Source organism: Marmota marmota, unplaced genomic scaffold (genome assembly GCF_001458135.2).
Source record: "Marmota marmota marmota unplaced genomic scaffold, marMar, whole genome shotgun sequence".
Lineage (NCBI taxonomy): Eukaryota > Metazoa > Chordata > Mammalia > Rodentia > Sciuridae > Marmota > Marmota marmota.
Window position 1 is genome coordinate 5,341,212 of NW_025999925.1, and position 24,396 is coordinate 5,365,607.

A 24,396-nucleotide genomic window follows, 5' to 3' on the forward strand; every position below is an offset into this window, starting at 1 on the left:
GTCTCTGATTTGATATCAAGCTCCTTGATCCATTTTGAATTAACTTTTGTGCATGGCGAGAGAAAGGGATTCAGTTTCATTTTGTTGCATATGGATTTCCAGTTTTCCCAGCACCATTTGTTGAAGATGCTATCCTTCCTCCATTTATGCCATCTATTCTTGACTTCTGTAAAGTAGTTTCCCTTCTCTGAGTTGTTTTGATTGTATTAAATCTTTTGCTGAAACTCAGCTAGCTAGATAGCCAGCGCTTCGGTGTATGGTCCTCAAGTGGGGATCCAGTAATAAGTTGTGTCATCAAATATCCCCAAGAACTCCCTGTAAAGCCTTTGGAGCCCCATACACATGGCTTACTGAATGGATGCTCAGTCTACACCGCACGTTTTAGAAACTAGCTTCTTAATAAAGATGAAGCTTTAAACTTTGCCTGTTCTTCTATTCAAAATGATGCTTATTCATCTCAACAAGTATTTATGGAGCTCTGACTATGTGCAATGCAATGTGCTAGGCATTCTTGGGGCACAGCTGCAGGATATGGTTCTCCCTGGAGAGGATCTCTGCGGAGTAAGAAGTGGAGAGCTGCAAATTATTATTTGTCAGGCTTAGTTCCAGTGATTTACTGAATCCTCCTTGACATATGAGGGATTTAGTATTTTCTCAGTTTTTACAGAGGAGAAAACAGTTTCAAAACAACTAAATAGCTTGCCAGAACTCACGTTTATGGCATAGCCAAAGATGCACCTGGGTCCACTAAAGCAGTATTTCCCAAACTGTTCTATGAAGCACTAGTGTTCCAAAAACTCTTAACAGGTGTTTCATGGAAATAGCCTTCTGGGGAATCGGTGCAGACTTGATTTCTCCTTCCCCTGGAGAACCCACAGAGCACGTTAGCAATGCACATTGAATGCTCTGAGGGCTCCTGTAGTCAAGAACCCTTCAGTCATCCCAATGTTATCAAAACTTACTTTATCACAGAATTAATTTAATATTTCTTCAGAACATCAGAGCTCTGCTGTAGGCTGAGACATAGTTTTCATCCATTTTCTCAAGTTGAACCTGACCATTTTTAACTTAGCTTTGTAAAAAACAGAGAAAGTATTTCCCTTCTGTGTGTATTTATGGTTCTTGCCATAGTCCTTCTTAGCTTCCATATGGAATAGTCGGGGACCAGTGGCTTAGGAAAAGTTGGGGAGTCCTTGAAGGTATTTACCAGGGAGAAGGCATTTGCTCCAGATGTTTGAAAATGTTTGTGTGTGTGTGTGTGTGTGTGTGTGTGTGTAAGACAGAACAGGGGAGAATGATTTTTTCCTTTGAACAACTTAGTTGAAGGAAATTTAAGAAATGTGTCTTTCCGCAGGGCCTGCTATTGTCCCTTTCTGCCGGTGTAACTATCTGAGAGATAAATATGTGATTGAGAAGTTTGGAATACTTTAGAAGTCTGGTTATCTTTTCACTTAATAGTTTGCTACTTATTGTTTAGAAAGATTTGCATGGGGTATATTTTTTATTAGTTAAAATGCAAGATATTTTCAAGTCAGGTGCAGTGCTGCACACCTATAATCACAGTTATTAGAAAGACTGAGGCAGGAGGATCCAAGTTCAAGGACAACCTGAGCAACTTAGCAAGACCCTGTCTCAAAAATAAATAAATAAATAAATAAGCATGCTCAGGGGTAGAGTGTCCTTGGATTCAATCCCAGTAACACTCACACACACGTACCCCCCCACACACAAAAAAAAGGAAAACAAAGCAAGACACAGTCTCCATTCTTAAGTAGAATTTTCCTTAAATCTGTTTCTTAACATTTTTTACTTGTTATTATTTTCTGAGTTAATTATTTCTCATTATCAATGTATTCATATAAGATAAGTGCTCATTTTCTTATATATCCTACAAGTAATATGATATATATAAGGAATGTTTTACAAATTATTTGGGTTTGTTAAGTAAAAAAACCCTACTCTCCTTGGAGTGCTGGGCTTCAGCATCTCATGCCTCCTATGAGTAGGTGCTTAATGCTTCTTAGATGAATGACAATATAATGCATTTTCTTTGGTTCTATCATTTGCCTATCTATTCATTCATATACTGTTTTTTAAATAAATACATGAAAGTCTTTTTTTTTTTTCAATTAAGATGAAACTGAAATTAATCGTTTTGAGAGTGAGCAGTTCAGTGGCATTTAGTTTATTCACGGTGTTGGGCGACCACCACCTCTCTCATGAGCCCCAAATAGAAACTCATTTCCCATTAAGGAGTCACTCCCATCTTCTTCCCTGCAACCTTGGCAGTTGCCAACCTATATTCTGTCTCTGTGGATTGACCTATTCTAGATATTTCATGTAAACAGTATCATACAATATATGAATTTGTGTGCTTGTTTTCTTTCACTTATTATTTTTTTCTTTGAGGTTCATGCATGTTGTAGCATATATCAGTAGTTTGTTCCCATTTTATGGCTTGAATGATATTTCATTTTATATATATACCACAGTATTTTGTGTGTGTGTTTGTTTGTGTGGCACTGGGGATTGACCCCAGGGTCTCATGCCCTGTACCACTGAACTGCATCCCAGCTCTATATTTTTATAATTTCAAGACATGGTCTTGTTAAGTTGCCCAGACTGGCTTTGAACTTTTGATCCTCCTGAGTGGCTGGAATCACAGCATGTACTGCTGTGCCAGCTTCCATTGTACTTTTGATTTGCATTCCTTTGATGACTGATGATGGTGAGCATCTTTTTGTGTACTTGTTGGTGATTTGTAGTTTTCTTTGGAGAAATGTCTCTTCAAGTTCTTTGAATAGTCTTTCGTTGGGTTGTTCTTTTGTTGTTGATCTCACTGATTTTTTAAGGAACTCTGCATTAGGCACTTGGAAAGAAGCAAAGAACATCTCTCTCCTTGATAGATCATTGATAGTGTGATGCATACTGAACATGTTGAGTTTGGGGCTTTAGCTGATTTTCTTTAGTGCAATATGAAGCAATGACATTTTGGTATTTTTAATGCTTTGCGGGGAGGCATTCAAAGCCCTTGTGTGTTTATTTTCCTATAACTATTTTATCCCACTTTTGTTATAAAGGGAGCTAAATGTAAGTATTACCTTCTATGTTTCTCATACATTTAAGTATGCATTTCAAATTCCTTGACATTTTTTCTATTTCATCTCATCCTACCTACAAGATGGCTTATATAACAGTTACTTGGGGGTAGAAACAACTGTTAAATTTTTCTATTTGACTCTCTAAGAAATAATTGGAGATGTCTTATGTATTATCTCTGTTTTATTTTCAGAGATTTATGGAGAATAGCAGCATAATTGCTTGCTATAATGAACTGATTCAAATAGAACATGGGGAAGTTCGCTCACAGTTCAAATTACGGTAAGTAGCAAAACAAGACTGTAGATACCACGAGATTAGCAATTCTTTAGAAAATCTTATCTGTCAACAGGCTGAGGTTCACAGGTTCATAGCTGAATCCCAGGGATTTTGAAACTGTTAAATGGCTAATGGCAGCTGGCCAACAGCAATATCTAAGCTGGGGGCCCACTAATATAATGAAATAAATTAGAAGCATTTCTTATTTTGATAATATTTTCCACTATTTACATCAGTTTTAAAATTATAACCTAGGAAAATTTCTATTTAAAAAAAAAAAAATTTCTATTTAATTTTTATGTAGTTAGACCAAGATTAAGAATAGCCTTTGAGGGTTACTTTCTATTTTCTACTTATAACATTTATAAATCCTGCTTAAATTCTTATAGTAGAGACAAACTAATGGGAACATTATTAAGCTAGCTTTAATAATTGCTGTGTAGCCACAATAATAATTTCATGAACTCTGTTCGCATCTTCAGTACGCACAAAGCGTCTTTAAGAAATAGACGTGAGCTCTCTTTATAGATACAATGTGCTTTTAAGAGCAGGCGTCTCACTGGTACTCAGTTCCAAGATGGGATTCTCTTATGTCTGCTGCTGGCCAGACACTGGGTGGTGGCATGTTCTGCTTCTGGGCTCTCTTGGACTATCAGGATCTAAGTGATCTGCCTGGATTCTGCTCTGGCTTGCTCTCAGGACCCTCATTTCTTCAACCTGCCCTCCTCAAGCTAGAGGGAAGAGGCAGGAAGTTCTTCTCTACCTATAACCCTCCTGGAAGGGCCAGTCTTACAGAGCTTCCTGGCATCTCATAGGATAGCCCTACAGAGCTTCTCTCTTTGGCCAACTGAGAGGTCCCTGGTAGTTTCATGGCCAGTGCAAAATTAGCAAGATAGCATCTCCCTGTAATGATAATGTATTTGTGTGTGTAAGTGGGGGTGGTAGAGGTGGGAAATCAAACCCAGGGCCTCATGCAAGCTAGATAATTATTCTACTACTGAGCTACATCTCCAATCCTTCTAACAATTTTACTTCTTATCTTGATTACTTAATTTGTGTTCAAAGATGACAATCCCCCCTGCTTTTTTCTCCAGTACTGAGTATTGACCAAGGACACTCTGAGTTATATCCCCTACTCTTATTATTATTTTTTATTTTGAGGCAGCATCTCAATAGGTTATCCAGGCTGGTCTTGAATTTGTGATCCTCCTGCCTCAGCCTCCTGAGTAGTTGAGATTACAGGCATGTTCTACTGAGCCCAGCAACAAAAATCTTTTTAAACCTAACTCTCTTCTATTCCTGGGAAGCACAATTGATTGGCATAAATCTCCAGAAGCAGGTCCCCCTGCTGGGTGCACCCTGGTCTATGAAGTTGCTTTTTGGTGAATAAAGAGCTTTAAGAAATAAAGTGTTAAGATAAATACTTTTTTTTTTTTAATGGAAGAGTATTTTAAAGAATGTCCAACCAGTGGGAATTCAGATATTTGGAAAACTCTGGTATTTCAAAGTCTTTGATGAGGAATATTGTCAAAAACTTTCTGAATGTTTAAGTGAGTTAAATCCTGGTTTCTTTTTATCTGTATTTTTTTTGGCTTCAGAGAACTTCTTAAAATTTTTCTAGAAAACCACATTGCCTTTACTTCAGTGATTTATGCTTTTTAATAATGTATATTAATTGTTTATATTCCTAGTGGTCTCTATTGCTTTAATTGGGGGGTAGAAAGTCTTAGTATTTTTATTTGAGATGTTTTTACTATAAATAAACTTAGAAAAAGAGATTTGATTCTTGTTTAATTCTTTGTGCATCATCTCCAATAAGGAATGAATAGCCCAACACTCTATAGCTTTGGCAGGCAGTTCCCTCGTTTTATTTTAGATAGGTGTTCCTGTTTTCTTAGGTAACATTAAATGGGATGGCACATGTTAGATGCCGGGAGGGGCCCTGGTACAGATTTTGTACTACACACTGCCATTGGGGACTATCTCAGAGATCTTAGGGGCACTTTGCCCATGGCAAGCAGGACAAAGCAGGCCTATCATTTTGAAATGAATACACCTAGCTGACACAATAGTGTAAAGAAAAGGCTTCTGGTTACTGTGCTTGTGAAATCTGCTTAGAACCCAAGGTGCTGAAAACGTCTATGGGGGTCTTATCAGATTCAAACACTTGATTTCTAACAAGTACCGTGGGGATATGATAGTACCATGACTTCTTAGTCCTCACTCCTGGAACTGGTTGGAGGAGTTGGACCCATTGCTGAGACCATAATGAAAAGATTTAGGTTCTTAATATAAATCAGTGTAAAGCTAGTGAGTGGACTTGACACAGGGAGACTGTGGCCCCAGGAGGGAGGGCTTGCCTAATTCCCAGATCCTCTTACTTTCTACACTATTGTTTTTTAGCGGTTTCTGCCTCTCTACCTTACCTAAGTGTGTGCTCTTTTGGGTATGTGCATGTCCATGCATGTAAATCTCTCAGGTCTACCCAAACTGGGCCCAGCAGATACGTGGACAGTGACCCAGACCATGACCTCCCTCCAGCTCTTTGAGGAATTCAAGGACATCAAGAGCATCTACCTGCACATGACTATGTGGCAGGCAAATGACTATGTCATTTGTTAGACTGGAAAATGAGCTCTTTATTATACAATGCCAGAATAATTATAGTCTAATTATGTAATACTTTTCCCTACAATTCCGCCCCCAGCTGCAGCTAAATGTGTAACATGACTGTCATTCTGCAAGGACATAGTGTGTACAGCAGTATAATGTCGATTATAGACACTTCTGTCCAGAACATCATGTATGGTGAGCATATTTACTTCACCAAGAAAAAATAAAAGATCATGCATGACTGATTGGATCAAACACAATGTGTGGTCTGATTTTAAGATTCCTTTGTGTAGAATAACTTTTTAAAGGTGTTAAGACCTAAATGACTTTTCTGTGTATATTTGATGAATTACTCTGCTGAACAGAAGAACTCATGAAAGGCAGTGTCTGGGATAATCTGAGTTAAATGAGGACCATTTGTCTCTTCTAATGTTCTTATGCCTCTTTATCATGAAAAGACCTATTTCATCTAAAATAAAGATAATGATTTAGTTCCTCATGAGGAGTTTCAGCTGATCCGTTTATATTAATGCAGTTCCAGCTATTCTTTCATCGTTAGTTGGTCTACGAGTTACACCCAAATCATCATGTTTATTTTGCTCCAAATCATAAGATGGTAGTAGTCCTCAGTTTTAGAAAGAATCAAAGTTTCTGAGGGGCAACACTCTGTTTTCCATGGAACCCTTCCTCGCTCAGTGTTGACAGACATTTGTAGAGCACCTTATCCTCACATGGGCTCTGTGTGACAGCCATTGAGGCACAGGAGTGAAGCAAAGCTGTAAACACTTAAAATAACCAGCTCATTCTGCATGTTGTTTTGGAACAAATAGCAAGTCTGTGATCCCTTACTCTGCCACTTCTCCCTCCCCACTCATTCCAAACCCCTGATCAAATGTGAACTTGTGTCCAGAATTTTCTCCCTTCAGACCACCACCTATCCTTGTTCTAGGAGGCTTTAGAGTGTGTGTGTGGTGTGTGTGTGTGTATATGTTGTTTTGGTAGCATGCAAGTCCCTTTCAAAGGGAGATCGCATATTCACCCAGCCACAATTGACAGAGGAAAACACTGAGAGCGAGGGGCCTCTTGCCACCCAGCCTGTTGATGGCAGTGCTGGACTGGGATCAGGTAGCCTGCTTTTCTGTACCGTGCTCTTTGCACTCCATCCTAGTACTAGTTCTTTTTTTTCTTTTTTTTAAATATTTTTTTGGTTGTAGTTGGACCCAATACCTTTATTTTATTTATTTATTTTTATGTGGTGCTGAGGATTGAACCCAGTGCCTCGCACATGCTAGACAAGTGCTCTACCACTGAGCCACAACCCCAACCCCCTAGCACTGGTTCTTTATAGACTTTCTACCTGCCCTCAGGTGATGTTTGCCTTTTTCTCTCTAAACCTTCAAATTCCTTAAAGAAGGTGCTGGGGAAGCCAGGCACAGTGACACAGATCTTAATCCCAGGTATTCAGGAGCCTGAGGGAGGATTGCAAGTTCAAGGTCAGCCTAGGAAACAGTGAGACCCTGTCTCAACATTAAATAAATAAATAGATAAATAAATAAATAAGGCTGGGGATGTATCTCATGGTCAAGGGCCCCTAGGTTCAATCCCCAATACCGGGGATGGGAGAAATCAGGGGTAATGGTTATATTGCCCATACTACCTGGGTTTCTACACCTAGGGTACTTTCCTTTCCTTTGTTTCTTTTTCCAATTTTCCAACTTCTTAACCCGAAGGATAAAAATAAAGACATGTGAGAAGTGGTGATATGGTTCCCAAGAACGGAAAATTAATAAAGCTAAGGTTCTTCTGCTTGAAGAGTATGAATAATTAATACAGGCAATTAAGTTTTCAAACTCTAGGAACATGACTCAAATTGATTACGCCATTTTGCTGCAGGTTTATTTAAATAGAGTCATCAACCAAAAGAGGTTAAAAGTCCATATAAACCTTGCAGTCTGGTCATGTTTGTCATGGCAGAGGTAAGAGGGAGAATAATATGCTGCTCCTATCAATAGTGTGCGTATAAGAATTTGCTGTGTCCTACGGAATTTGCATCATACCTACAGAAGATTTTATGCTTTGTAGAGAATCATAAGATGAATGTTTAATAGATCAGTTCTGGGGGTTGATCTAAGCTCCTCCCTAAAGGCCATGCTTCAGTTGACAAAATGATAATGGTCTAAAGTACCTGTTTATATACTTAGTTGAAACATACAGGTACCTTAGGGAAAATTCTTTAGCAAGAGAGGAATTTATCATTTGATAAAATGTGTTAATTAGAACTGAATTATCCAGCTCTCCAAGTTGACATATTAGCCCATACAGAGTGTGTTCCTCCACACATAACTTCTGAGAGGCACATGCTGCCCAGAAATGCTTTCCTGTAGTGCCGAGCTCCACTCTGGACCAGGAGCCTGGAAAGTCCTGTTGCTAAGGCTGACTTTGCTTGCCTCTCCAGAAGCAGTGTAGCAGTGATGTTGGTGACAGTCTTAAGCTTCCTCTTTTTTTTTTTTTTTTTTCCCTTACTTAAAATGACTGTTTACAAATGCAGTAGTGGTCATGGGACAGCCAACAGTTTAAATTAGGTGGACTGGAGCATTGAAATAAGGACATGGTCTGCACCACTCAGGAATTTTGGTCGAGTTAGGCTGTTCCTCCCCTCTGCTCTGCTCACCCATGTCATGTTCATTGTCTTGCTTACCATCACACTGATGTCCTCGTCTCTGCAACCATAGAAACTCACTCTGTCGTCAGTGGACTAAAATTCTTCACTCTGCATGTATGTTTCCTTACTCTTACTGAATACATTTCTTGGTTTGACATTTCAGCTATACTCATGAGAAAAGATAAACTACAATTCATCTTTCTTTTCACCAAAGGTTTTCGAAAGCCTTAGAGAACAAAGAAATATTACTCTGTGATCCTACAAATAATAACTACCCATGTATTGAATTATTATACAGCATAATCCCAAGCACTTTGCCATAAGCCTCACATACATCATCCTTTCTGATCCTGACAAAAACCTGTGAAATATATCATCATACTCATTTTAGAGATGAGGAAACCAAGGGCCAACAAAGATGAAAATTTGTACAAGATTCCGTAACTGGAGGAATACAGAGCCAGATTTTACTCAGAACTTTTTGCCTTTTTCCTTGTAAACAGAGCAAAACAGGGTGGCAAAGTTAGATTGCCTTGATGACTGGAAAACATGGTAAGAGTTTGTTTTATAAGAAAAATAAATATCAATCCAGTAAATCAATGTCTTTTGTTTTATTTTTGTGAAGGATAAGAAAGGCTTTGCCGAGATTCTTTAGACAGTCAATATAAATAACAGAGCTCTAGCTACATACTTACTGTGCAGGACAGTAAATAACTCACTGTGTTTGGAATTGCTCTATATTTGAAAGTTAGTTAAAATTATAACCACAAATTGAGAGTGTGGTTTCCCACATATAAAGGGCAGGTTATCAAGAAAAGTGCCACCTGGGGGGTGCATAGGTATAATGAACTGGGCAAGAGGACTCTGCTCTATCTGCATTTCCTCATACCAGTGGGTATGGTTGGAAGCAAGGTAATATCACAAAAGGAGGGGGAGAAAAAGGAGAAAAAAAAATTCTGTGTCTGTTCCAAAAGGCCAGAATGCCTCAGATCCAATTTAGGCCTAATTAGGTTTTCCTAATTGATGAGGACTTGACTTCTCCCTGACCACAACTGTGAAGGAAATGGAACATCACTGATGTAGAACACATGGGACTTACAAGAGAGTTTCAGCTGCATCCTTATTCTCTTGTGTCAAGTGTTTAAGTTTCATTCAGCACATAAATCATCCATTCAGATTTTGCTGAATTATAAGCTTTCTTTTTGAATCATAAATACAGATATGTATTCTTTTGTTTATGCATTTATCTTACAAAACAACTCTCTTTTCAAAACATTAATACCTGTCTTCATCTGTTCAGGCTGCTATAACAATATACCTGAGCTGATTAATTTATAAGTAACAAAAATTTATTGCTCACAGTTCTGGAGACTGGGAAGTCTAAGATCAAGGAGTCAACAGGCTCAGCCTCTGGTGAGGGCTGGTTCCTCATAGATGGCCACTTTCCATGTTCTCATGTGGTAGAAGGAACAAGGGTGCTCACTGGAGCCTCTTTTATAAGAGCACTGCTCCCATTCATGAAGGTGGAGCTCTCACAACATAATCACTTCCCCAAAGGCCCCACCCTTTAAATACCATTATATGGGGCATTAGATTCCAATGTGAATTTTGAGGGGACACCAACATTCGGACTACTTCAATAGTTCTAATGAATTTGAGATCTGTTTACTCTGTTAAGTTAACCTAAAAGTGAATGGTTTTTTACAGAGGGACTAACATCAATCTTTTGCATCTTTCAGGGCCTGTAATTCAGTGTTTACAGCATTAGACCACTGTCACGAAGCCATAGAAATAACAAGCGACGATCACGTGATTCAGGTATGGGACCAAACACTGTATATTAGTAGCTGTTGAATAGAACCTTTCAAGTTTGAGCCACTCTTGTCCAAGTACTTTCCCGTAATTTTCACATTTTCCTTGAAGAAATGAAAATCAAATTATGCAAAGAAAATACTAATAGACTTAAGCTAAAATTAGATAGTCAATAAAGAACAAAAATTGTTAATTCATGTCAGAATCTGCTATTTCTTTGATGGTGACAGGGTAAAATTTTTGGGTCATCTGTTAAGATAGTATTTACATAGAAATAAATCAGAATTATAGAATAAATGCATATATATATATGTATATACGTGCCTATAGGAACAGATTGCTTTCAAAGATATTTATTTGCCAGCAATCGGTGTTCTAATTATAATGCACTCTAATATTAATGTCCTCTTCCTAAGAAAATGTCTATAGCAGACAAAACTTTGTTGGGGCTGGGGATGTGGCTCAAGCGGTAGCACGCTAGCCTGGCATGCGCGAGGCGCTGGATTCGATCCTCAGCACCACGTAAAAATAAAATAAAGATGTTGTGTCCACCGAAAACTAAAAAATAAATATTAAAAATTCTCTCTCTCTCTCTCTTAAAAAAAATTCTCTGAAAGGTAGAGGTTCCACTAATTGGTGGTGGCCTGTCTGCAGCAGATTTGCAGTGTCACCATGTGTGAGGAGCACTTGCTATCATCAGTGGAGTACCAATAACAGTGGTCCATCCATGGCCCCCATGACAGGAGATTCACCTTAGCCTCCTCTGAAACTCCCTGTGCGTACAGATACACCTCGCCTCATCCCAGATCAATAATGGCAGTGCCCCCCCCCCATGCCTAGGCCCTGCCCTCTGCATTTTCATTAGGTTATCCAATTTCCATTGAAATTGACAAATTGCCCTGTAGTACAGATGAAAACACTGAGTGAGGCAAGGTCAAAGAAAGCCCCAGTAATAAGCATTCAAGCCAAAATATGTAGCCACTTCTTTCTGACTCCAAAACCTTCCTACCTGGTTTCCTGTCTGGCTGTGTTTTTAGAATTTGTTTTTGTTGCTGCCCCTTGAAACCGAGCTGATGGCTCCCTCGAGTTGCTGGCTGTGAGTGGCCTACCAGCCCATAGCTCTGTCTCTGGGACCACAGAGAAAGCCAGACATGTTTCCATTACAGCCAAACACAGGTCCCACATCTCCTCCCCCAACTTTCGTCCAGGCTAGAATATCAATTCTATTTATGGTGGGCCACTTGGCTGTGATTTCAGCAATTAGGAGAAGGGACTCCCTGCCCTCTACACACCTTCCCCCCTTGTAATCTAACTGATGACTACTTGAGAAGGAAACTGAGTCCTTCATTCCATAGGCAGCAATCGGTGGGTAGTAAACCCATATCCCTGGGAGAGGTAATATGGTGACGGTGTTGCCACTGTGGTAGAAAGCATCTCCCAGCTTCTTGCAGAAACAGAAAGAAACAGGAGAGCAAGGACAGTGGACGCCTATCAAGGGGAGATGGAGGGAGAGTTGCTGTGCTGAAAGGGAAACTTGGGTTCTGAAATAAGACTATAGTTTTTTTTTTCTCTCAGGGAATTTCTTCATGTTACTTTGACAGATGTACCAGCAATCTGAAATGTAAAACTCAAGGCAAGATGAAGAAGGGAGAAGTTGGATTGGGAATGTTGTGTGGAAGGGGGATACTAAAATGACCCTCGTGCTGTGAATTCGAGGCCGAGTCCTCATGCACAGGCTGTCATATTTGTGTTCTTACTGGTACCAGCATCCTTCTCAGGGCACTCCAGCTGCACGGTTAGGTGCCTTTTGGGGGTTGCTCTTTAGCAGTTAGGTAGTAGTACTTAAAATGTAGGAACGATATCTATTATCTATCTGTTTAATCCATCCATCCATCCCTTTCTTCTTGCCTCCCTCTTTTTAAACTATCTTTTGTTTCTTTAAAACATTTATATGACACAGTTCTAAGCATTTTACACATATTTATTTATTCCTTTAAACAATCCTATGAGTCAGGTACTACTGTTATACCTATTTTACAGATGAGGAAAGAGAAGTAATTTCCCCATAGTTCTGTAACCGATAATTGGCAGAGCCAGGATTTGAACTTGGGTGCCTTTCCAGATTATGTCCTGGTGTACCTGCTGTATTCAGAGGTTACAGGATTCCTAGTGTGAAAAAAAAGGGCTAGGACTTCTACCTGTATTAACAACCCAGTGGGGAAAGCATACACACACACTTGAAAATGTACAAGACTACAGCCAATCAACAAGGAGAACAATATATTCTCAAATATTATCTATTTACTTATCAAATATTTACTAAATAGCCCTGAGTATCCAAAGGTTACTCCCCAAATAGCCCTTTCCTTGAGGATTTAAGTGCTCAGTGTTGGAGAGAAATCAACAGAAGTTTAAATTCAGCATAATTAAAACACTAGAAGTCTGCCCGGGAGTCAGTGGGAGCTCTTAGGAGTGGCACACCTGAGATTGGGCAGAGGTCAAGGAAGGATTTCTGAGGAGGAAAGGGACACATTGGAGGTGGGGAAGGGCATTCTAAGCAGACAGCATGTGGGGAAAGGTCCAGAGAAGAGGAACACCTGCAGGCAGCTCAGCGGCCTGCAGGGTGGGGCTAGGAGCCCTGCGGCCAGCCTAAAAGTAGGAACCATGATGGAAAGCAGTGCTGCCCTGTGCAAGTGACAGGCCCAGAAAGAGTCTGGAGATCTGTGAAGATAGTGTCATGGACTCCTCTTCATCAGGAGACCATGACAACAGGACCTGATGGCCAGAGCATCCTCCCCTTCAACTCCTAGTGTTAATGGACACATTGTTCCCAAGGGAGTAGCTCTCCAGGTGTCACTTTGTCACTTGGTTTATGACTGCTCTTATCCCCGTGGAGGGCAGGAATAATCACAGTTGGCAAGACTGTTTTTAAAGCATCAGACAGATGGAAATTTGTGCCCAAAGAAACCTGTGACCCAGGTGCAGTGTGTTCTCACATTTTCCCCACGTTCCACTTTTCTTGTCCCTCCACCAGGCTTCTCATCTGGTGGACGTGCTGCTTGAAAAGAAAGTGGTGGATGGGGGCAGGAGCCAGGAGTTAGTTAAGACAAAGCTCTAAGTTCCTGAGCCCACTGCAGAATTTGGAAAGACTGCTGACCCCGAGTGTGTTGTAGGGATGCTCTTTTCTCACTTGTCTCAAACCTAGTATGCAAAGGGATACTTCCTGTGCCATTTAATTGTGTTTTACCTTTCAGATTAGACTAGAAGTGGCCCCAGCATTGATAATAGACTGTGGCAAATGGAAAGGAGACGTGATATCTAATTGCTGCTTTACTGAGAAGGCTAATGTAGGCCACAGGCCATTGAACTAAGCGATTTTGTACTTATTTATTTATTTTGCAGTGCTGGGAATCAAACCTTGGGCCTCACATATGCTAGGCAAGTGCTTTACCACTGAGCCACATCCCCGGCCCTGTTTTTATTTCTATGTTCTTCTTTTTCCTTATTTAATGCAGTAGTTGGTGATGAAAGAGGCCCTCCTCAAGCCACGACTTCTAGATGAGGGCTTCCTGCTCTTTTCCTGCTAAAGAGTTTCTTCTGGTTTCCCGCAGGGGACCAGAATAATACTTGAATGAATAAATTTCTCTGCCCAGGAGGGAGGCCACTACTCCAGGAGGGTCAGGGAATGAGAGACCCAGTGATACCTCCATTAGAGAGCAGTTGTGCAGAGCACTTGTTGCTTGATACTCCTATGTCCCAGAAGCATCTCTCTGGGGTACACTGATAAAGTCTCCTCCTCCCATTAACAGTATGTCAACCCAGCCTTTGAACGAATGATGGGCTATCACAAAGGGGAGCTCCTGGGGAAGGAACTTGCCGACCTGCCCAAGAGTGATAAGAACCGTGCAGACCTTCTCGACACCATCAACACGTGCATCAAGAAGGGAAAGGTGGGTGGAACTGACCAAACCACTCCAAGAACCCCTCCCCAGTGCTTTTTTCCCCCTTGGGAGTTTTTATGTCCCATCCTTAATGTTGGTTTCCCTAATAATGTCATAATGAAAAGAAGATCTTTGATATTTGCACAGGAGCCAAGGGTTAGTTCATTTTGGGTCTCATATGAATAAGGTGCTTGTCACGATGCTACAACAGCTTTGTGAAAGAACACTTCATCCGTTGCATGCATGTACCCCACCTGTCATTGCTGGAACACCCTGCCTATCTTTATACCTCCTCAGAGAGCTGCTGTGTTTTTCAGTTTATCAGTGTCTGGGGACTGGAAGGACTTAATATCAGTCTTGATGGGTTAGCTCAGTTTTTTGGGTCAGTTATTGTTTTTCTGTTCTCTCATCACTATTCAGTATTCACTGTGTAGCTTGCTTCTTCCTGACCCACCTGTTCCCCGAGTGGCTTCCACTTCATCCAGGTTTATGAAGGCATGGTGGAGATGGGGGAGGCATTTCTCCTCTAGTCACCTTCCTCCTGAGGGGTTCTGGCCCTCAGAGCTGGGACTGAACTGCCTGTACGCTTTCTTGTAAACATTCCAAGTGCTTCCTCACTTATTATTTCTTTCATCCTCCTTTCTCTGCTGTGCACCAGTTCAATAAATACTGTCTTCACTGAATACGGAGGGTTTTTTTTTTTAATAAAAATAAAATAAGTTTGGATTATTTGAGGGCCCAAATTACTTTAAAAAAAAAAAAAAAGTTGGAGCAACAAGACTCAAAAAGGAAACAGGACATTATAAAGTACTCCAGAAAATGTTTGCCCAAAGAATGCAGCCACAGGTCTGGTGACCCCAATATGTGTTCTCAATAGACACATCATATGTGAGAGGGGGCGAGAAATAGCTGCAGAGAATCTCAATTTCTGATTTAACCACTCCCTCCCAGAATTAGTGGAGGTGTTCACCTGGCTCTTTATCCAAGCCCGATCCACAGGGTCCAGAGAGCAGGAATCTTCATGCCTGCCTTGGTATCATCTGTGAAAGCGGTGAGGAGACAGCCTTGCCCTGGAGAAGTCTTGGCTAGGAGGCTGCTGGGATGTTAGAAAGGTGGGGACTTCAAGGAGGGTTAAAGAGTTGAAAAATTATAACCAGATCCTTCACTTTCTGATGTGCAAGTCAGTGAGAATCTCTGCACCTCAGTTTGTCCATCTGTAAATAAGGGTGATAATATCAAGCTCACAGGTTGTTGTGAAGATTTCCAGAGAGAAACTTCTCAAACCTGGTGCCATGGAACCTGTAGGGCTGATAGTACAAATTCCACCCACTGGTCAAGTGTCCTGGGACCCAGGACAAACAGTATAGCAGTGGACATGTTGGTTTTGTGGTCTTGTCTTTATGCACTGTGACCAGCACAACATTGCAGCAGGTGCAAAAATGTAGCGGTTTTGTAAAATGTAACAAAACCATGGGGAACTTTCTCACAGCCTTCTAAGAACCTCTGTGGGAGCAGCTGTGTGCCTCCACTGCAGGATTTAAGAGTTCTCTTTGTCCATGTAGGAGTGGCAGGGGGTTTACTATGCCAGACGGAAATCCGGGGACAGCATCCAACAGCATGTGAAGATCACCCCAGTGATTGGCCAAGGAGGGTGAGAGCAAACTCTTCAACTCTTTCAGCTGAAGATAAGGACTCAGGGGTCTTGTGGGCATTGGGTTTGCACATTGAAATGCCAGCATAAGCCTTAGGTCCACAAATGCAGCAGGGTTGGGCCAGATGTTGCCTATATCAAGAGCACTTCCACTGGGCCAGCAGCAACCTTTGGCTGTGGTTTGCCTACCTTCTCTCCTCCCCGTGGTCTTTCATGAAGCATTGCCCTCACTCCCCACCTGTCCACACCCACCTGATCCTATGTGGTCCCATTATTCCTAGTACCTGCTAAGCATATTTAAGGTCTAGGCTGTCCCTTCCCCTTAATGACAAGTGATTTCCAACCAGAGTTGCCGGTCTCAGCCCACAGGGAACCAACCTTCTTTCCTTCTTGAGGCCCCAACTCTTTGTTGGTTCTCTCCAGACTGACTCTGAGCTTATTCTACAAGGGGTAAAAGAGCCATGGAACCTGCTGACCTGCAGAGAAAGGTGTCTGATCAGGAACTAAGGGCATTTGATTCCATGGAACCCCAGATTACTAGAGAATCCTGTAGAGAGATAGGAAAACAGGCAATTCCTTCTCCTTCTTCCAGTCAAATTTTGTGAGGAGGTTCACAGAGGTAAATAGGACCACCAAATAGGACGATTCTTTGTAAACTAACTTGAAAGTCAACACCAGCACAAGAGTTTGAATTTATAAGGACGTGTGACATGTGACATTTTGGAAGGAATCATGATAGCTATTATTATGCCAGTGACTGGAATCGGAAAGTCCCATATATAACTTCCAGACAAGCCGAGTTCCTTTAAAATCATTATGTGATTAAAAAACTAGATATTTCATGGAGCTGGGGTTGTGGCTCAGTGGTAGCACACTTGCCTAGCATGTGTGAGGCACTGGGTTCAATCCTCAGCACCGCATATAAATAAATGAAGATAATAAAGGTCCATCAACATCAAAAAAAAAAAAAAAGAAAAGAAAAGAAAAGTAGATATTCCATACATTCAGCAGTGTTTGTAAATTATTTCCCCTCCAGTTTTACTTTTTGGTTAGTTTGAAAATTGTCCTTCTGTCTGTTCAGATACTACCTCCTGGTATTTCATGCTATTTTGTAATTTGTGTCTTCCCTTTGGCTTGACTCTGGAGGTTGTGGGCACTGGATTCCCAGCCATGGGAAAGAGGCTGTCCCCAGGCCTTCCTCCTGACGGGTAGCACCTCACCTACAGCCATCGGTGCACATAACCATGGGAGGAAGATAATGCCCGTGGCTGTCATGTTGTTTCTGTCATCATCCTTAGACCATCTTCTCAGAACATCGAAGCTAAAAATCATTTTGTAGGTGTTACCAGAATCATTGGGTAACCAAAGCAGAGGAGATATGCTATTGCCTGGTAATTGCTGTCAGAATAATTTTTTTTTTCTGATTTTACAGATGAGAGAAAGAAATTCTTTTATCCAGACATAATTTCCAGTGTTATTTTCCCTAATTGGAGACATTGAGCTATCAGAGGCTATTCTGATTAAAAGTAGAATAATTTTACCCCATCCTATTTGAGTGAAACTCATTACAGAATAATACAGGATTTTTAAAGCTATCTTTGTAATCATCTAGAGAAAAGTAAACCAGAGAGAGAAAGAGACAGAGACAGAGAAAGACAGAGACAGAGAACGGATGTACCCAAGTCTTCTCAGATATAAATTCTAACATACTCTCTGGATTTCATGGCTTTACTCTTGGTAGAAAATCCATCCTGAGCTGATTTTTTTTTTTTTTTGCACAGGGCTGGTGCACCTGTCCTCTTCTTCTTGGTTTCCCTTGTGGTGAGCAGGACCATAGATTGAGTTTCAGGATTCTGTCCATGACCTTGAAATAGGAGGATTTTTCTCTGCCTGAAAAATGCCATCATTATGACAACCATAGTGTGAAAGAATATGGAATATTTAATGTAAAAACAGCAACCATGAAATTTGGTCATTGTCCAAATGAGTCTTTCGCTTTTTATATAAGCAATAAAATTATTCATGTCAGCTGAATTAAGACCAATTTATCTGCAGTAGCATTTCATTTGATCACTGAAGATATCTAGGCACCAAACTTCAGGAGGCCATTGCAAAATGAAATACCCATTAGGAAGGTTTCCAAGCCAGCTAGAATGACCAGGGAGGCTCATGTTTGAAGGCATTGTGTGGGCCCAGGGTGGAAAGTGTGTTTCCTGTAGCTTGGGTTTTGTTTGAATTCTACACCTGCCCTAGGAGGGACCTTGGAGTTTTGCTTTAAGAAGACTGTTGATGTTTTCATTTGTTGACTTGGTGAATCCTCTCCTATCTGACTAATAACTGATTATTTATATTATTAGGAAAATTAGGCATTTTGTCTCCCTCAAGAAGCTGTGTTGTACCACTGACAATAACAAGCAGGTACAGTATTCAGCTTCTTCCGTTTGCTTTGTCAGCTTGGCCGTGTGTTACATCTCAACCACTGTTCTCTGCTTGTCTTTCTCCATATCTTACTGTAGTTGCCAATGAAGAAGGTTTATGAGAAAACTAGATACCTCTGACAGACTTTCCCCTCCAAATTCCTCTACAAGTCTACCTGACATTATTAGTAGTCTACATTAGTTATGCTGTACCTTATGCCTGACTCTCCTGGCTGATGTATTTCATGATATAAAATTCTTCTTCCAAACCAAAAATGTTCTATTTCCTATCTTAATCTTGTAAACAAAAATGAAGTATGTATTCACTTGAGCATTTCACCACTACAAATGATCAAAAATAATTTCAAAATAGTACTTGCCGTTCCATCATGTAGAGCAATGCATTTGAATGCTGCCTTCTAAAATAACAATTTTAGTATGTTGTTATATTCAGGAACTTTTTAAGGTAGTTTTATCATAGGGAGCATCCTGGGGACAGGTATTTATACTTGATTTATACTTTTACCGCTGGTTCATGTAGATTATTTTATCTTATGCTTTATAATTTGTTGATTAAAAAGTATATAACAAACATAATTGCCCCCCAATCTGTTTTTGAAAAATTGTACAATGTGGCCTCTGATGAAGATTTTTAAAGAAGGGACAGTGTCTCTAAGGGACTTTAAGAGCGCCCAGGGAGGAATCCATTGTATTTTGTGTGGTAGAGACTTGTGAAGTGCAGGATGAGGTGAAGCCTGGTCAGATGAGGAGGTAGACTCGAGCTGGGAGGACTGTGGTCACCTGGGCTCCTTGCAATAAGGAGAGACTCCAGAGGGAGGCTGGGACTGGGTCAGTCGGTGCCTCAGGGCATCAAAGGCATCTGTGGCCATGGGCTTGTTCATAATATTTAGTCCAACCCAAAATGCTTTCTTCAGCACTGAGAATTTAATCTGGAAGCAGGAAATTTTCCGGTAATACCATAAAGTCACATAGAGAGAGGCAAATCCTTGGAGACCCCTGGGAAAGAAAGGGAATGACTTTCATAAGAAAAAAAAAAAAGAATCTTCAAACAGCCACCCTCTGCAGTCTCTCCTCTCAGACACGCTGGGAGGAGAAATGAGGTCTGCCTGAGAGGTGACACAGGCAGGGGAGGGAGAGGGACAGGCGATCCTGCTGTGTCTTTTACTGAAGCTGTGCAAAGCACTGTCTCTGGGCTATGGACCCACAGTAGAGGACACAGACACACTTGGCCCACCAGTTTGACCTCACTTCCCCTCCTCTCCTCTTTCTGAGAATGAATTGCCAGTCTCCAATTCCACATGTCTGAATCATAACAGTCCCCCACAGTTCAACCCAAGAAGTGTTAAGAACCACCTTGCTCCCCAAAGCACCTTCCTTCCTTTGTATTACCTGCCCCCTCCTCATCATTGTCCACAGCTGTTTTTGTGCTAACCTTCCCTCCCCTCATCTCTAGGAGGGCCATCTAGTATTTGTGTGCCCACCTGCCTGGCACATAGTAGGCCCTCAACCTGATGGTTAGCTTCAACGAAATGGAGAGTCTCAGTCCTGGCCTCCTGTCAGCTATGAATGCTTCTTGCTGGACAGGGAGAGCAGACCGTCCGTTAGCACAGGACTTCAGGATGCAGAAGCAAGGGACCACCTCTTCTTCTCTGCAGCTCTAAATAGAAACGCCTTTACTGCCATGAATCAGCTGCTGTTCTGAGAAGAGTAGAAAACACAGAGCTCGGATACCCTGAGCCATTGACGTCACCTAATGGTGCGGCACAGGCCTAGAGAGACTCTTAGATTTTCCAATAATAAAGCATTTTTATCCCCCTGGCTGGCTACAGCACTTTTCCTCCTCATCGAAGGCGGCGGGAGTGCGCGGCCAGGGGCTCGGGGCCAGGGAGGGCTCCCTGGACGGGGACCAGCCTGTCTGCAGGCGTTCCGGTGGTGCTGCTTTCTGGGGTTTAGCCCTGACGTCAGAATCGACCCGTGGGTTTGAATTTTAACAAGGAACAAAATAGTAAGCCAGGCAGCTGACTGCTGGTCGTGTTTGTCATCAGGAAAGATTCCTTTTCCGCTGTGAGCCCTGTAGCTTTTTGCCAAGAGACTGGAAATACTCAGCGAGGTTTGTCTGCTATAAACATTTTCTCCCCCTCCACTGCACACACTTTGTCCCCAGATGTGCACAAAACACCTGCTCTGTGCTGGCCCCAGGGATGCAGAGTCTTGACCTTAGATGCCACAAGGGTCACGGACCATTAACACATTGAACAAAACAAAACATAACACAGGGGAAGAACCAATTGACTACTGAAAAAGCATGAAACTCAGGGGCTAGGGAGGCTGGCAAAGAGTTTTTGAGGCTTTGTCTAGGACCAGGGCAGTAAACTGCAGCCTCCAGGCCAGAGGTGGCCTGCTTCGTACTTACAGCCATGCTCTCTGTGGCTGCTGTCACACCACGACAGCAGAGTGGACCGGTTACAACAGACCCCAGGGCCTGCAAAGCCTAGAGCATTTGCTATATGGCTTTTTATAGAAAAAGTTTGCTGACCTCCATTTCTAGAAGATAATTTTCTTTCTTGAATTTCCCACTTTCTTAGGCTAGGAATATCCCAGATCACCAAGAATTCTTATCCCCTGCCACAGTGCACATACTCTTAGGGGACCCTTTGTCTTCATGTTAACCCCATGTCCTATTTCAAAGCCCGTATCCACCCCTTTACACTGGCATCCTAAGGACGTGAGGACATAGGTCCCTGGAGGCCTTTGTCTTTTCCCCAGGTCAAAATCAAAATTCAAATATATGACTAAAACTATGAAATTTCAGGGATCTGTAGCCATGGCCCAAGAGTGAGACTGCATAGGGAAAAGGAGGTGTACAGAACCCTGCATTACATCAGATCCTCCTAAGCCAGACCAGAGCCTGGCCTGGGAAAGGAAAGGGCCTGAGCCAGGGGAGCCTGTCAAAGCAGAGGGGCCTCCTGGTGCCACCCCTACAGTGTCTGTCCCCAGCATGGTTGCACAAGCCTTCCCTGGTCTCATTCCTCCAAGCCTTGGCCATAAGAATATCCAGGGCACGGCAGCCCTGAAAACCAGTGTGCCAGTGGCAGGCTTAGAGCCTGTGGGAAAGAACATGGGAAGGCAGTAGGCAGAGGAGGACAGGGCTGCAGTTGTCAGTGTCTGTCAGATGACCTGATCCCTCTTCTCATGGAATCCCTCTTCTCACAGGGCCATGGAGAAGCCCTTAAGGAGCTGCAGGTATCTCCCATCCTATAAGAGGAAGCATTTCTTTTGCAAAATCAGGGATCCTTGGCCACATGATGAGCAGCTCTAGAAAAGATGCCCCCTTCCATTCCACAGTGGAAGGTATATACAGGGGAAGGCTGTGGCCAAACTCAGAGGAAGCGTTCTGCTTTCTGGCTAATCAAGGATCCAAGACAATAGCTGAATGAGAGCAAAATGAGACCAGTCTGACCTGATTTTGTACAAGGCTTATAGAGCTGGAAATTGGGGCCCTGATTTTGCAACTCCGTTGATCCCCTGCTCAACCTCATTTCAAGAATGTTATTTCAACCATGAAAAATAGGAAGGGCATAATCTCTGAATGGAGAGTAGCTATTTAACTAGAAAGAATTAGGCTTCATGGAAAAACTGGTTTCTTCCACTGCAAACTGATGTACACGCATCGTCACAGTCTCACATTAGCCTGGGGCCTGACGTTAGGAAGTCACAGCTTCAAAAGCACTTTCACATATGTAACTTATATGAGAACAGAAAGGCGGAATTGGTCAAGTTTACAATGTTGAAATCTTACTTTGGGATACAGCTTATTGGGGCTCATGCATATTTTGTTTTATAAGCTATTTAATCTTGAAATTGTACAAATTAGGAAAAAATAGGACTTTCCTGTCATAGTAATGCACAAGGTTAAGACAGAAGTGTCTAAAGAAAGATCTGAAGGGGATGAGATGTGAAGGAGCAGGAAAGAGAGAATGGGATCTTCAGTTTTGGGGAAGGCTTCATGGAAGGAAGGAAGGAAGGTCCAGACCCTGGAGGCAAAAGCAGGGGAAAGTTTAAAGGGATTGCTCATATTTGGTTTAAGATGGGGAAACTGACCAAAGCTCATAGTCTTCGTGGATGGTGAGTTCCCCACTGTAAAGGGGTGGGGGTAGAACTAGACTGAGCACTCAGTGGGAAAAACTGTCCGAGGAATTCACTGGAGGATGAACTGGATAGGTGATTCCCAAAGTATGATTCCTCTGGAGCAGCAGCAGCAGCATCGATGGGAATTTGTTAGAAATGTAAAATCAGAACATCAGAATCAGAAACTCTGGGGCAGGACCTCAGCACTGTTTTAACAACCCTTCAAACATGCCAAAGTTTGAGAGCTGTAGGCCAAGAAGAATGACTTGGAGACTGGGATGGTGTGAACTCTAATCATTAGTCCAGGGGCAGGGTCTGTCCTGAGTTAAAAGTAGTCAGGAAAAAAAAAATTGTTTTCAGTATTCCACTGGCCCTCGAGGTCTCCCTGTCCCCCAAATTGTTACGTACATAACCAATATATTTCTCATGTGGCAAGACAAAGAATATTTGCTTGGTCTTCAGGGCACACATCCAAGTGTGACTTCTTAAAACAGAATTGAAGACAAGGTTATTATAGCTGCAAACATGACCTCAGCTGCCTCTAAAAGTGGCCATTCACATTTAGAAGTATATTTTGTGTCATTGACGTATTACCACCATAGAGAGTTTGTATACACAGCAGGTGTCCTGAAATATTTGTTGGTATCTCTGGTAAAGCCACTAAATAAACAAAATTATCCAAATTTTTCCATTTAGCTTTAGTACATATTTACAAGAAGCTATTTAAAGAAAAAGACCTCTGATGTTGCAAAACCACATTTGTTTTTCCCTGAGAAACCACATTTTGAATAATCAAGCTTTGAACAGACATGAATGGAGGACCTGCTGCAAGTCAGGGACCCCGGGAGCCCCTGAGGCTACAAGACTGAAGGAGCTTACAGGAGGGACATTGAGAATTAGCATCGTGTGCATGAGAGGGTCTTGGTTCAGAGGAGGGAGAGGAAAATTTCATGTTGGGCATTGGTGGGGTCATGGCCTGTTTCGTGAGTATCAGAAGTCAAGTTGAGAGGGAGTCATTTGGCTAATAATGGAGAAGGTAAACCAAAGACATTCGAAGTCTATGTACGGACATTGAGCACAGCATGGGAGGAGACTGCACAGGTACTGGTAGACTCAGGTGTTCTTCACCCTGGCAGAGAATCTCCAGCCTCTTGTGGCCAACAGGGCTGCAGGCTCAGAGTTGTCGGCTCTGCACAGCGATATATGGGGTTTCTTTTGCCTCCCCTGTGTTTTTATCTTGTCCTCTCTGCCATCACTAGATGTTTATAAGACACTTAGCCTAAGGTGTAGGGTGGGAGAAAGAGAGGAGAGAGAATGATAAGTCTGAGCTGTAACTAAAGTTTCCCTCTGATGAAACCATTAATGTCCTGTCACCAATAATAACCTACTCCAACAGGGAGGACCTGCTCAATTTAGCTTCAAAACTGGAGGCCTAAACATACGGAGAAGTTAGTTTGACTTAAGAAAAGTAACATAGGTTCGGTAATGAATGAGAAACAGACGTAACTGAGCTCTTTCTTAAAAAAGTGATGTTATTTATCTCTAAAGCATTTAAGATAACTAGGACTTAAAGAGGTGATACAATGTTGGCCTTGAAGAGGAGGATTTTTGCCTCCAAAATTAATTTAAATTTCAGAGGTCCCATTTTTATGATTTGTATCATTGAGGCTTTTGCAAGATTCTGCTCATTCTGGAGACTTGCCCATTATATTACCTAAGACCTGGCTTCTGTTAACATTTTACTCATTCACCAATGTTTTGTGTTTGCGATTT

At 41.7% G+C, this 24,396-nt stretch overlaps 1 protein-coding gene across 9 annotated transcripts in view; it reads left to right on the forward strand.

Annotated features, from left to right (window-relative positions):
• Pde8b (phosphodiesterase 8B) overlaps window positions 1-24,396 on the forward strand; it is a 233,653-nt gene that overhangs the window by 154,975 nt on the left and 54,282 nt on the right. For 6 of the 9 annotated variants that reach the window (XM_048800164.1, XM_048800165.1, XM_048800169.1 and 3 more), the window contains 5 exons: window positions 3,293-3,381; window positions 10,393-10,471; window positions 14,275-14,415; window positions 15,969-16,057; window positions 18,415-18,475. In XM_048800164.1, the coding sequence (XP_048656121.1) occupies window positions 3,293-3,381; window positions 10,393-10,471; window positions 14,275-14,415; window positions 15,969-16,057; window positions 18,415-18,475 (459 nt within the window). The remainder of the gene's footprint in view (window positions 1-3,292; window positions 3,382-10,392; window positions 10,472-14,274; window positions 14,416-15,968; window positions 16,058-18,414; window positions 18,476-24,396) is intronic. The other 3 variants (XM_048800167.1, XM_048800172.1, XM_048800173.1) reach the window with 1 other exon arrangement.